The sequence below is a fragment of the Ictidomys tridecemlineatus genome, chromosome 1, assembly GCF_052094955.1.
Source record: "Ictidomys tridecemlineatus isolate mIctTri1 chromosome 1, mIctTri1.hap1, whole genome shotgun sequence".
NCBI lineage: Eukaryota > Metazoa > Chordata > Mammalia > Rodentia > Sciuridae > Ictidomys > Ictidomys tridecemlineatus.
Genome location: NC_135477.1, coordinates 15,464,414 through 15,477,347, shown reverse-complemented (window position 1 = coordinate 15,477,347; position 12,934 = coordinate 15,464,414). Strand labels below are relative to the sequence as shown.

The 12,934-nt window shown below is 44.8% G+C and overlaps 1 protein-coding gene across 5 annotated transcripts in view; it reads right to left on the bottom strand.

Moving 5' to 3' along the window:
• Positions 1-12,934, bottom strand: part of Nrap (nebulin related anchoring protein) — a 77,653-nt gene that overhangs the window by 61,624 nt on the left and 3,095 nt on the right. For 4 of the 5 annotated variants that reach the window (XM_040272790.2, XM_040272791.2, XM_005320686.5 and 1 more), the window contains exons 2-6: positions 8,671-11,331; positions 8,247-8,341; positions 7,623-7,710; positions 3,386-3,490; positions 795-899 (exon numbers count right to left, since the gene is read on the bottom strand). In XM_040272790.2, coding sequence (XP_040128724.1) covers positions 795-899; positions 3,386-3,490; positions 7,623-7,710; positions 8,247-8,341; positions 8,671-8,742 — 465 coding nt within the window. In that variant the 5' untranslated portion in view covers positions 8,743-11,331. Of the gene's footprint in view, positions 1-794; positions 900-3,385; positions 3,491-7,622; positions 7,711-8,246; positions 8,342-8,670; positions 11,332-12,708; positions 12,848-12,934 lie in introns of all 5 variants that reach the window. The other variant, XM_078046313.1, reaches the window with a different exon arrangement.

The following is a 12,934-nucleotide window of genomic DNA, read 5'->3' as shown; positions in this document are numbered from 1 at the left end:
CCAAGGCTTGCTTGGCGGCAGCACAGCCATTCACACGGGAGACTTTGCGGGAACTGGTGTGCTCCAGAGAGTTCTCCCACAGCGGGAGAGGGAGGGCTCACTCGCCCCTCCGCGCTTCCAGATTGGAGAGTTTTCCTAATAAAACATCTCGCCTTAGTGATCATGCTTCTATTGCTTTCTTCCCACTCTCTAAAGGAAGAGTCACCAAGACGAATGGTATTTTCCAAAGTGACTCTTCAAAGGGTCGGTGTGTGACAGGGCCAGGGGCGCGGTGTGCAAACAGCTGGGGCCTTCTGCACTGGGGCTACAGATGCCTTCCGACTGGAACACTTTCGAGGGTCTCACAGTTTGGAGGGGGTGGGTCCTGGCCTCGCATGGGCCAACAGGGTGACATCCCTGTGGTGGAACTAGGGACAATCGACTTCTTTTCCTTTTCCAGCTCCTAGACGCTCTGACATAACTGGGTTCCCAGCCCCACAACACTGTGACCTCTCTCTGTCCTTAGCATCTTTGCGAGAGTGGCCCCTCCTGCCTCCCTGTCATACAGACCTTGTGGTCATATTGGGCCACCCGAGAGTCCAGGTTCTTCTTGTCTCAAGACCCACAACTTAATGACACCTGCCACGTCTCTCCCACACGTAAGGTGACACGCACTCAGGCTTTGGGAATTAGGACAGGGGACTGTTTGGTGGGTACACTATTCCTCTGCTGCATTTGTCAAAACAAAGGGAGATTTCAGCCAATTGCTAACTACTTGCTAAAGCAATCGCTAAGGTGATTCCTAGGGCCCTTACCTCACCAAGAGACCGTCGGGCCTCAACCATCCTTACGATTTCCGGGTCTGGCAGAGCTCCTGGGCACCAAGCATTGCTTTCCCCATATCCAGGCCAGTAGGCTCTCTGCAAAGGAAGCACAAGATGCCACAAACACACGCCTTGCATACTTGGTTGGCAAGATCCCTCCATCCACCCCGCACTCCCAGCAGCAGTCACATACACTGTCCAAATAACATCTTCTTTAAAAACCACAAGCTCCTATTGGTATGCGAGAAGTCTTCACTAACTAGCATGTTCGTTTCCTCAGACGAGAAGATGACCTAATATCCTAAGTGATAGAAATTTGTGAAATACACTGATGTTATAGAAAAATGATCAAATATAACTTAACATCTTTTGCTCTTTTTTGCACTTGACTGGGCTGTGGGGAAGGAAGAGGGTCCCTGCAGACAGCCAACCTGAGATTAATCAGTATTATTCAGACAAACTTCAAAAACCTACTTTGTGTTATGTGCCTATTAATAATTTTTTAAAAAGGAAAAAAAAAAAAGAAAGAAGGCAAAGTTTCTTTTTGAAGGTATTTACCGTTGCCGATAAAATTAACATAGGGAAAAACAATTAGAAATTATTTATATGTAATCATGTTCTGTAAGGATGATGGACACAAAGAGAGGTTTTTAAATGCACCTCTGTATGAGAAGGCCCCTGCCTTTGGTAGGAAAATGAAATTTTAGCTGGACCTTTAAGGTCATGGTCAGTTAACAGGGCAGAGGGAGAGGGAAAGGCCTCTCCTCTAGGTCAGTTCCATGAGACAGGGATGTTCATGCTCCATTATTAATGGATCCCCAGTGTCTGCAACAGTGCCTGGCACACAGTAGACCCAGTAAATAATGTGTTGAGTGATTCCCAGGAGTGTGGGCGGCCATGAAGGAAAGTAGAAGGCATGTGGAAAAGACCCAGGAGCTGAGTTTAACTGACATGAGGGAAAGAGATAGGGAGCCAGTCGGGCAGGGCAGGCTGGACAGGCTGGGCAGAACCAGCCTCTGGAAATCTGGAAAAAAAAAAAGCCACTTGAAAATATGCTCAACTGCACTAGCAAGCAGCAAAATCTCGATTAAAACAAAATACAGATGGTCAAAATATCTGGTAAAACCAAGTATTGATGAGAGTATAGGAAAACGGGTCATAGTCTGCCTGTGGGAGAATAAATGCACGGCTGTTTTAACTCTGAAAATTAAAAAGGCACACACCCTGGACCTAGCAACCTTATTTTCATTATCTATTCTATAGAAACACTCCCTTGTATCCAAAAGAGGCCATGAAAATGAGTGTTCATTGCAACTCTGCAATAGGGAAAATATCCCTGCCCATCAATAGGATGCCATGGTACAAGCCTCTGACCCATGCTCCGTGCTACACCCGTCCACCACAGCTTGGAAGGCTGCCCATGTGGAAATGTCTCCAAGATATTTGTTGAGTGTGAAAAACAATGCATGTTGTTTCATGAGAAAATAAACATAGGCCTTTCAAAAGAAATGTGTGTGAAACTAGCAATAAAAATAATAATAGCCAATATTTATTCTATCTACCACTGTCCTGATATTTTTGTAGGTATTTTATCTTAATTTTCACAATAGGCTCCGTGAATTAGGAAGTTTCTGAAGTTCATTTTACAAATCAGAAAACTGAGGCAAAAGAGTGTTTAAATAACTGAGTCAAGGCCCTTCAATAAAGATAGGTATGTTCAAATGTAAGTAGTGGAAAGTCAGATAAGTGATAGGCAGATAGATGATTGATAAAGCTAAATGATTGATAGATAGAAATAAATAGAAAATAGATAGACAATAAATAGCTAGATGATAACTAGAGATAGGTAACTGACAAATAACATATGTAAACAAAAAAATAGAGTCAAGTCTAGGATACCCAAAAAGTGATTACAGTGGGTTCTTCTAAAGTGAGGGAACTGGATCGGAGGTGGTGGATAAAGGGTTAACTTTGCAGTGTATGATTTTTTTATCATAAGAAAAATGCAAGTATCATGTATGTAATTAAAAATAGATGACTGAGGGATTCTGAAACAAGGAGGCTGTCAACAGAGAGGGTGGTGGGACGAGGAAGTCGAGAACATACAAGAAGCGGTTCATGACCAGCATGGGCACAGGAGGCTGGGGAAAGGCGAATGTGCAGGAGGCAAAGCCATCGAAGGAGGCCCTCACAGAGGTCCAGGTAGAAATGATGAGGATCCCAGTGGAGAGGGTGGCCAGGAGGGAAGGGCCAGGGCAGAGTGGAGGACCAGAGGAAGAAAGGGCGGCGCTGGTTGCAAGCCGGGGTGTGGGGGAGGGGCTATTTCCAGGGACAGGAACATAAGGTTGGAGGAACAAGAACTTGGACTGGAAAAGACACAGCTGAAGTGCTGCCAGCCATTGATGGAGGTCTCTTTCATAGCTGGTTGAATTTACAGAAAGGACAAAAGAAAACTTAATTGATTTTCTGTAGAAGTGATATTTGCTATTTCTACTGCTAACCGTCATCATTACCATCATCCAACTCATTTGCATAGCCTGCCATTTCTCTTTTTCCCAAGCTCTCCACCGCTCCTCTCTCACCTCGTTCACCAGCGGTTGCCTGTGAGGTGCATCGGGTCCATCCTTGGATTTCATGTCCCAGTGGAAAACCGATCTCAACTGTTCACCATCTTCTTGGTCATGGATCTGCGTGAACATGGTGAAGATGAACACGGTGAAGATGTCGTTGGTAACATTTCCATTCAGAGAAGAGTAAGAAAAACAAATAAATAAATAACGCGGAGCTAAATGGAGGGGGATCTTTCCCAAGTCTTGACCGTAAAGCGCCTTCCCCACACCACAAGGCCCACTGTGCTGCCCGTCTTGCTGTGGTCTTGTCTGTGCCACCAGCTAGGTGGCACGTATTGTGCTCCTGCTCTGTGCCAAGCTGTGCTGAGCAGGGTGATTAACAAGACTGAGGTAAAGTCTCCATGAGCTTAACACACAACACGTAGTATTCAGGTTGGAGTGACCGCCGAGAATGTTGGACAACAGAGTGATGTTCTTTGCTTCAGTCTGGATGACCCTCACCCAAGGAGTTCACTAAAGCGCTGCCTCACCAGTTTCATGGGAGTACTTCCTCATGGACAATTTTACCTCTAACATCTTGCTCTATAATATACTTTGAGTTGATTTTTGTGCACAGGTGTGAGGTAGGAGGCAAGGTTCATTTTTTTTTCCATAAAAATATCCAATCTCTCCATTATTTTCTTGGAAGATCATTCTTGCTACATTGAATTGCAGTGGTGCCTCTGTTGTCATTTGAGGGACCACATCTGAGCAGAGCAATTGCTGGGCCTCGTATTCAAGACCACCCTGGTCTGTCCATTTTGGTACCAATTCTCCACTGAATGAATGAGTACGGCTTTTATAGTAAATCTGGATAACTTGGGATAACCTAAGTCCTTCGATTTTGTTCTTCAAGACTTAGAATCAGTCTGCCAGTGTCTACAAAACATACTATGATTTTTGATTGAAATGGTACTGAAAGATGTAGCAGCACAGATGGTGCAGACACATGCATCTCAGTTTGGTCAGAACTGACACACTGTCAACATCTTCATCCCTTGGGGTAGGCAAAGATTTCTTCAAGAAAACATGGAAACTAACCACAAAAGAAAAAACTTGGGTCTTAGGTCCAAATGAAGGTAGCCCAATTTATCAGGTCTGAGATAGATAGGCCCAGGTATCTGCAATTCTTAAAAGCTGAAGTTTAAATCCTTAATTTTATAGATAATAAGGAAACAGACCTGGAGGAAAATACACCCTCAGGGATCCTAGTTTCCCATCAAGGGACCTTTTTCTTGCCTGACTTTCCCGGCCTGCTACTGCCTACTGCTGCTTCACGCTGCTCCAAGGTGCATATTGTTAAATCCCGTAAATGCTGACACCTTTACCCGCTGCTTTTCGAGTATTTGAAGGAAGTACCATGAGCATCACATAGACTTAAGGCAGGGTTTCTGATATTTTGGGGGCCAGTTAAATCTTTTTTGTGGGGAAACTTCTTGAGCATTGCAGGGCATTCAACAGCACCCCTGGTTTCTACCCACCAGAGGCAATAACTGCCCTTCCCAGCTGTGACAATCACAAATGTCCCCAATTCCACTAAGGACGGACAAGGGGAGAGCCCTAGTGTGACCAGTAACGTCCAGCATTTAGGGCTAAAGTTCATTCTCTGAATAGGTGAGAACACAGATGCTTATTCTTCTAAACATTCCACTCACACCTATCAAACAACGACATTCTGTCTTAGTAAATATTTATTTATTTTTCAAAGAAGGGCATTTTGGAAACACAGAAACGTAAGTCTGCTGCAAATGCCAGCTTAGAATCTGTGCCCTCTTTTCTCCTTCACCACCATCCCTGAAGCATCTCTTTCTTTCCTCTGTTTTCTTAGCACATGCACAATGATTTTTTTAAAACTTTCATTGGCAAAGTTTTTCAGAGACATAAGGGGCATAAAAAATAACCCATCACACCCCCTAGATGGGTTGCATAAAAGTCTTGCGGGAGCAGATCTGAGGCCTAGAAGGGATATAGCTGACCATTTAAAATTTTCCCTGGTGGGAAAGGAGAAGAAAGGGATCTCAGTAGTCATTTGTACATACACACGCACACATGCACACACATACCATTTACACATCTGTACACACGCACACACATGTACACGTGTACGTGTATACCACACATGCCTGAAGACAGTGTGTGCACATATATATACACACCACATGCACACACATACATGCAAAGGCATATGCACATACATATGCACACATACACATACATACCTAGCACACACACATATACATATACGCACACACACACCATGTACACATATGCGATACACTTTAATATGTAGACACACATACACCCATGCACATATCACATGTACATATATGTGTGTGTGTGCCCACATATTCATACCTGCATACACACATACACGCACTCCCCACATACACACATATGTCCATACACACACAGTCGTATAGTCACATAAATTCACACAAATAGATACGCTCAGGCCTCCTGGGATGCCCACATGACTGCCTGTGGCTGGAAGCAGAACCAGCGATAATCCTCGCCTCGAGCCAGGTTGGACCTGTCACACACAGTTAAAAGAAAGAGAGTTCAGCACTGCAGCAAGGTAAATCCTGTGTGACCTGTTGCCTGACTGTAAGGTGGAACTGCCAGCTGAGGCTCGGTAGGGTTGGAAGATGCGACACGACACGACAGTCTTTCTGTAGAGAGTGTGATACATGCAAGGGCATTCTGTAAACACATCTCCCGTTCACAACTGTAAAACATCTGGATATGTGCAAACATCAACAAGTATTTTTTTGCTTCTAGAGAGTTTGCCACCTTCAAGGTAGATATGGCATTGGGCCGATGACAAGAATTCTGCAGTCAGAAAGATCTGGATTTGTACCCACCGAGCTGGATGAACCTGGGCAGGTTACTTCACCTCTCTGAGTCTCAACTCCCTCAACTGCAATATGACACTAGTTCAGAGGGTTCTCGCGAAGAATACATGAGAAAACAGAGAACTCAGCCGAGTTCCTGGCACTGTTGAAGTAAGAGCTAAATGACACTTATAGTAATTTCACATAGCTGCCCGCAGACATCAAAAGATAAAAATCAAAGTTCTAAGAGGCTTAGTCTTCTTAGTAACCTAGGACTGCTTGTGGACTTTTAAGGCTTGTGGATCTTTAGAAATCAATGACGGATGACCAACTATCTAGGCCTCAGTTTCCTCACCAGTAGAGTAGGATAATAATAGGATCTTCTTCATTGGTTTGTGATGTGTAGGAAGTGAATTAAGCAAGTCTATTAGGCTTGTTAAATAAACATACTGTAAACTGGCCATTAGTGTGGACACTTAGTGACATCAAGTTTTTCCGGGAGCAGATGTAAAGAGTCACAGGGCAAGGGCAGCCGCTCCGTCTAATGTAGATTCTCCTCATGGTGAGGCCACTGTCAGTATAAGGGGTGAGGGGTCACACCAACAAGGGACATGGGGTAAGGAGAGATTATTAGAGAGCCCTCCACCTCGCTGGTAATTTTCTAATTTTAGAAAGTTGCTAACTGCCATCCCACAGAGCTATTTCTCACCCGGCCAGGGCCAGAGAACTCCAATGATTCATCACTTTAAGAGATGCAAGAGTTCCATCAACGGCGAGTTATTTGACAAAACTTCACTGTTGATGTTTCAAAAGGGAAAAGGGGTCAGGCTCATCAACACGGCCTCTGCTTCCACCTCCCGCTTCCCCTCCCAAAGCCCATCTCATTTCCAAATCCAAACATCTCTGACCTCCCCCTACCCGCAGGGGAAAGAGAGGCTGCACATAATCTTAAGCAATTCATGAAAGAGAGGTTTCAGAGTGTGGAAGTGGAAGTTTTGAGAATGTTCTGTACCAACATATGACAGAGGAAAGAAAAGAAGGGCCCCTGTAATATTTTCCAACCCTGTAAATTTTGCTTTAAGTATTAAGCACTAGCGGATGCAAGGCCTATTCAACTAACACCATCTGCCCAGAGCGGGTCAGACGGAAAGATTATATTAGAATCAAGGATCAAATACTGAACCCAGATTATCCTGTGTATTGGCCCCAAATGTTGAGGGAGGACAAAGAGCGACAGGTGCTATTTAAATACACTTTGCATGTGTCTGTGGAGGAAATGAACCATCCCCTACAGAGATCCACTTAGAAACCTAACAGGTGCCTGAGCAGAAGGATTTTCTTGAAAGGCTATTTTGAAATGTAAACATTAAGTGACTTACCCCACCCACGGCTCCTGGAATCTTCTTCGCATTTAGATTTAATGGCGTGTGATAGACACTAGTGAACGTGTTGTTCTTGGGGTTATGGCTACAAAAATGAGATATAAATCAAAATCAGAAACGCCCTGTTATCCAAGATGATTGAATGATTATTCTTAATGGAACAGTTGTTTTTTTAAAATCAGTAAATATAAAATTTAATAATTAAGTTCATAGTTTTCTGGTCAAAAAAGTCTTAAAACAAAAATAAAACCAATTAAATTCAGCACATAAGGACTTAAAGATAACTGATCACTTGAGAGCTTTCTAAAAAAACCTAGGAAAGGATTTGAAAGTGACTAAAAACCTGAAAGCGCTCTCTGCCTATCTGCTGCTGGCAGTTAAACTGCACAACACTTAACAAGTGAACAAGAATTTATTGTAGATAGATTTGATCTTTAAGAAATTTGGAATCCTCTACCCACTGCATAACACCGCACTTTAGATCTTTGCCGTGACTGGATGTGAGTGGACGCTTTGGGGACACTGCTTGGATTTAACCGTGGAGGGCACAGGTTGTTCCTTTAGGAGACCTACTTGTCAAAAAATGAACAAAACGGCAGGGAAGGGGCATCAGACACTTACGCGTGACAGTAGGGCTTTTTCTGGTGACTCACGAAGTTATTCACAGACAGCATCATCTTGCACACTTCACAGTGGAAACATGCTTTATGCCAGATCTAGAAATCACAGAGAAGACTCAGTGATTGTTTATCCCCCACCCCAGGCTCAGGATTCCTATATATTCTAGGTTTCAAGATTGAGATGTAGGAATAAAATGGTGATTAAAAAAATTAAAAACTAACACACACATGATTATTTTATGTTAAATAAATACAACTTTTTTTTTTTTTGAGGCAACCTAGAAGACACGGAAGTGGGTAGAACTAACAAAGGTAGAAAAGTACATCTTTCTCCTGTGGTTCAGAAAAAGCCACATATCCATATGTAAGAAGACAAGTGCCCCATGTTTGTCATTATTCCCAAAGGCCAGGCTGTGGCTACTGACCTGGTCGATGCAGCTGATCTTCTCAGCAGGATACACCCCATAGCCACACCTGGAGCAGGCCTGCACGTTCATCTCGGGGTCTGAAGAATGAAGACTGTGGGCAGACAACAGGCGGGAAATCCAAGGAGAACCCCCGGGGCTACTTGCTCAAGTCTCCAAAAAATCCCCAACACTACAAACTCCTTTGGGCTCCTTGATCCAGCGTTCAGAATCCGACGTCCACTTTCCTCTGCTGACCTTCTGGTTTGAGTCAGCAGTTGGTTGGTTTTTAAAGCCACCACTTACTCCAGGGGCTATTTTGGCAACTCGCTCTCAGCACACATGCGTCTGAGAAATAAGGTGGAGGTATTTCTAGCTGACGGGCTTCTCTAAATAGAAGAGTGAACTCACACAACTGCATCATGTTTATGTGGACAGCCAAACCCTGGGGTAGGACCAGGCAGCGGGTAGTAGTGGAACGGTAGCTGTGATCACAACCCAAGAAAAGAACCTGGAGCCTATGCCACGCACCACCCGTGATCCCATTAGAAAAGTTGGCTGTAGGCATTCTGTGACTAATGCCAAGAGGCCAGCTCCCGAGAACTCAGGAAGTCAAACAGGACTGAGTCACTCCCCTGGAAGGGCAGAGCTCATACGTGAATTTTAGCTTTATCTACTAGATACACTTAAACAGCAAACATTTTTACTTAAACAACAGTATAAGTGAAAAATTAGTAAGATAAATTGTGGGGAGCGTCTAGTGGGATGCAATATGGCAAATGAGAACTCTTAGTGCTCAGGCCTTTGTATTCTGTCCTGTTCCAAACAGGACTTTCTGCTTGTCCTCTTGTGTCATGGGCCTTCAAAAGTGTAGCTTGAGGACAAAAATCTCTCCCCCCCCCCACTTTGTGACATTCTCACTGCCTTCCGTCTCAGCTTAAATGTCATCTCGTCACCTTATACAAAAATGCTCCCTCACCTGCCACCACCCACCCCCCTCAAGCTCATTTACCTTCTATTCCCTACTTCAAGCTTTAGGATCTTCACTCTGGTTATTACCACCTTAAATATGAATATATTTATTTTTAATTCTATCACCCCCATCAAAATACAAGCTCCACCAACACAGGATATTTGATCCTTGTTGCCACGTCTATATTCCCGGAACCTACCACAAGGTCTGATACCTAAAAAGTGTGCGATGAATATTTATTGAGGCTGGACACAGTGGTGCACACCTGTAATCCAAGCAGCTTGGGAGGCTGAGGCAGGATGATCTCAAGTTCAAAGCCAGCTTCAGCAAAAGCAAGGTGCTAAGCACCTCGGTGAGACCCTGTCTCTAAATACAATACAAAATAGGGCTGGGAATGTAGCTCAGCGGCTGAGTGCTCCTGAGTTCAATCCCTGGTACAAGCAAAAAAATTCTTTTAAATGTTTATTTAGTTAATGAACTAAGTTAATACTCATCCCACCATGCCTAGAGAAGCCAGGTTTGAAGTCACAGGACCTTCCCAAATGGAGGAGAACACACCCCATCCCCAAACCCCAAACTCCTCAGACCCAGCCATCTGTTGTCACAGGGAATTAGTAACCAGTGTTCCCAAATGTTCTGATATATCCAGAGAAGCTGAAAACATGCATTGACACACAAAATTACCTCTTTTATATAACAAAAATGGGCATAAAACCATTAAACAGGGCCATAGGTAGTATCTTTCTGGCAGGCTACCAATTAGCAACCTTTGATCTCAATGCTCTGAGATTAGGCTGGGTGTCACCAGGTCAAGTGGAGAGAGGTCAGCAGTATTTTTGTGTGACATTGGGACATTCACAGGAGAGAAAGTAAGTGAAGAAGAGTAATATTCCCATGAGAAGAGGCGAGTTTCAGGTTCTCCCCTGTGGGCACAAAGCTGCTGTGTGCACCACAGGAAGGGGGCCCATCAGGGACTCCAGGCTGCGAAAACTCTCTTGAAATGCAGCTTGGGTAGGTGATGAGACAGCAGGGTTGCCACGAGCCAGAGCAGATGCGAAATGCAACTCCAGATGTTTTGCTCTCCACCAGATTTACCAAGTCTTACCTGGCTACGGGGGTGGGAGCCCCCAAAATCACTGAGAATGTACTTGCCCCCAGTCTGGGGGCCTGGGGGACTGAGAAATCAGGGTCGACTGCATTCAAGGAAAAAGCCGTGAAACATTTTTTTCCTTGCCAAAGGTGGTGATGCAGCCCTCAGCTGTCACCCCTTCTCGGTCACACTCGGGAAAACACGGATGCTGCAAGAACGCTGCTTAAGTTGACTTGCTCTATCACTTCTGCTCTGTCAGATGTCAGAAATCAAGAGGAGAAACCCCCATCAAACTGGAAACGGGATGGTTTCCACTCACTGCCAGGCAAGATAGACACAGCCCACCTGTCGGGATGATGCTGTGCTTTGGATGGGACCACGTTTCATGTGCTGGAAACTTCATCCTCTATGCCACAGGATTGGGAGGTGGGCCTAATGAGGGGTGGTTGGTGGATTAATGTCATCGCCTGAGTGAGCTGCTCCCTCTTGCCCTCTGGCTTCTGTCATGAGATGACACAGCATGCAGGCCTTCCAACTTCATGCTGTCGGACTTCCCAGCCTCCAGAACTGTGAGCCAAATTCATTTCTGTTCCTTACAAATTACTCAGTCGTAGGCATTCTGTTACAGAAGTGAAAAAACAGACTAAGACAACAGACACTGTGCGTGGACCACACCCCTCTCCCATTCTGCACAGCCCCCTCCCTTCCTGGGCCTCCATCCCTCCCCTTTGACACAGGTTACAGCAGGCCATTGGAGACCCAGTCGATGAGCACACCAAGGGCTCCTCTGGCCACAGGATTGGTTCAAACAACACGTGGCCTTAGCCTGTATTCTCCAGGACACAGAGCCCGAGGTCAAGGCTTACGTGGCAAGGACTTTACTGTGCAGTGTAATCCAGGGAGCAGGAATAAGTGGGCAGGAAATGAATGAGGGACATGGTCAGTACGAGGTTTGGTTCTCAAGGTGAACAGCACCTGCTACAAGTTGAGTATCCCTCATCTAAAATGCGTGGGAACAGAAGTGGTTTGGATTTCAGAGGTTTTTGTTTTTGTTTTGTTTGTTTTTGTTTTGGAGTGTTTGCATATACATAATGAGATGTCTTGGATTTAGGAAGCAAATCTAAACATGAAATTCACTTATGCTTCATTTACACCTTATACACATGGCTGGAAGATAATTTTATACATTTTTTTTTTTTTTTTAGATTTAGTTTTTGAACCCAAGACCTCACACGTTTGGCAAGTGCTCTACTGCTGAGGCACATCCCCAGCCCTACACAATATTTTAAATAATTTTGATCATGAAACAAAGTTTCACAGAATAAAATCTTCTATTCATGGCATCATCTTGGTGCTCAAAAAGTTTCCTGTTTTGGAGTTTTGGACTAGGGATGCCCAATATGTGTAAGCTATATTAGGTCACTTGATCTCCATCTTCAGAGACCACATAAATGACTGCTACCCAGTCTGTGATCGGCTTCTGTCTCCTGTTGGTGAAAGATTTTGAGCATTAAGTCCTTTATTCTTCATGCCGTGTATGTGTCCTGGGAGTCCCAGAGCCTGTCGTGTCTCACTGTCAATGGGAAAACCCCAAAGGCAGCAGAACCCTAAAGACACTGTGGTTTGTGCCTATGAGAAGATGCCAGAGCCCTCACAGAGCTGGGTGCCACCAGTGCAGCTGGGTTGACATAAGTAGGCACAGGCCATGACAGGTGAAGCCAAGTGGGTCTGAAGGAGCAGCTGAGAGGCATGTGACGCTGTCCCACCAGCAGAGTCCAGGATGGGGGCCTGGGGGTGGATCAGGTAGAGCTTTGTGGAGCCTCCATCTGGATGCTTCTGCAGCACCACCCCATGTTGCTTTGACTGTTTTAAGTCTTGGCTCAGGGAGCTGGTGACCAGTGAGAAGCTGAGCAGCCTTTTGTTCCACATGAATGACTGCTGCATTCATGGGGCACTCGGTTTCCCTTTGAACTTAAACGTAGTGTTCCCTTTTTACCTCTTGATAAATAAAAGAGTGGACCCCTCGAGTCAGCTGGTCAAGATCTTTTTGTGTCTTGATTGTGTCATCTCGAGCATGAGGCAATTCTTCCCAGCTCCAAAATCATTTCCTGCACTCTCAGGGCTGCATCTATGGCCTGGTTTTGAAATTACAGAGGTGACAAGGGTCAAGTGAGGGGACAGCTACTGACCCCTTATTCTATCACTGCTGCTCAGGATAGACT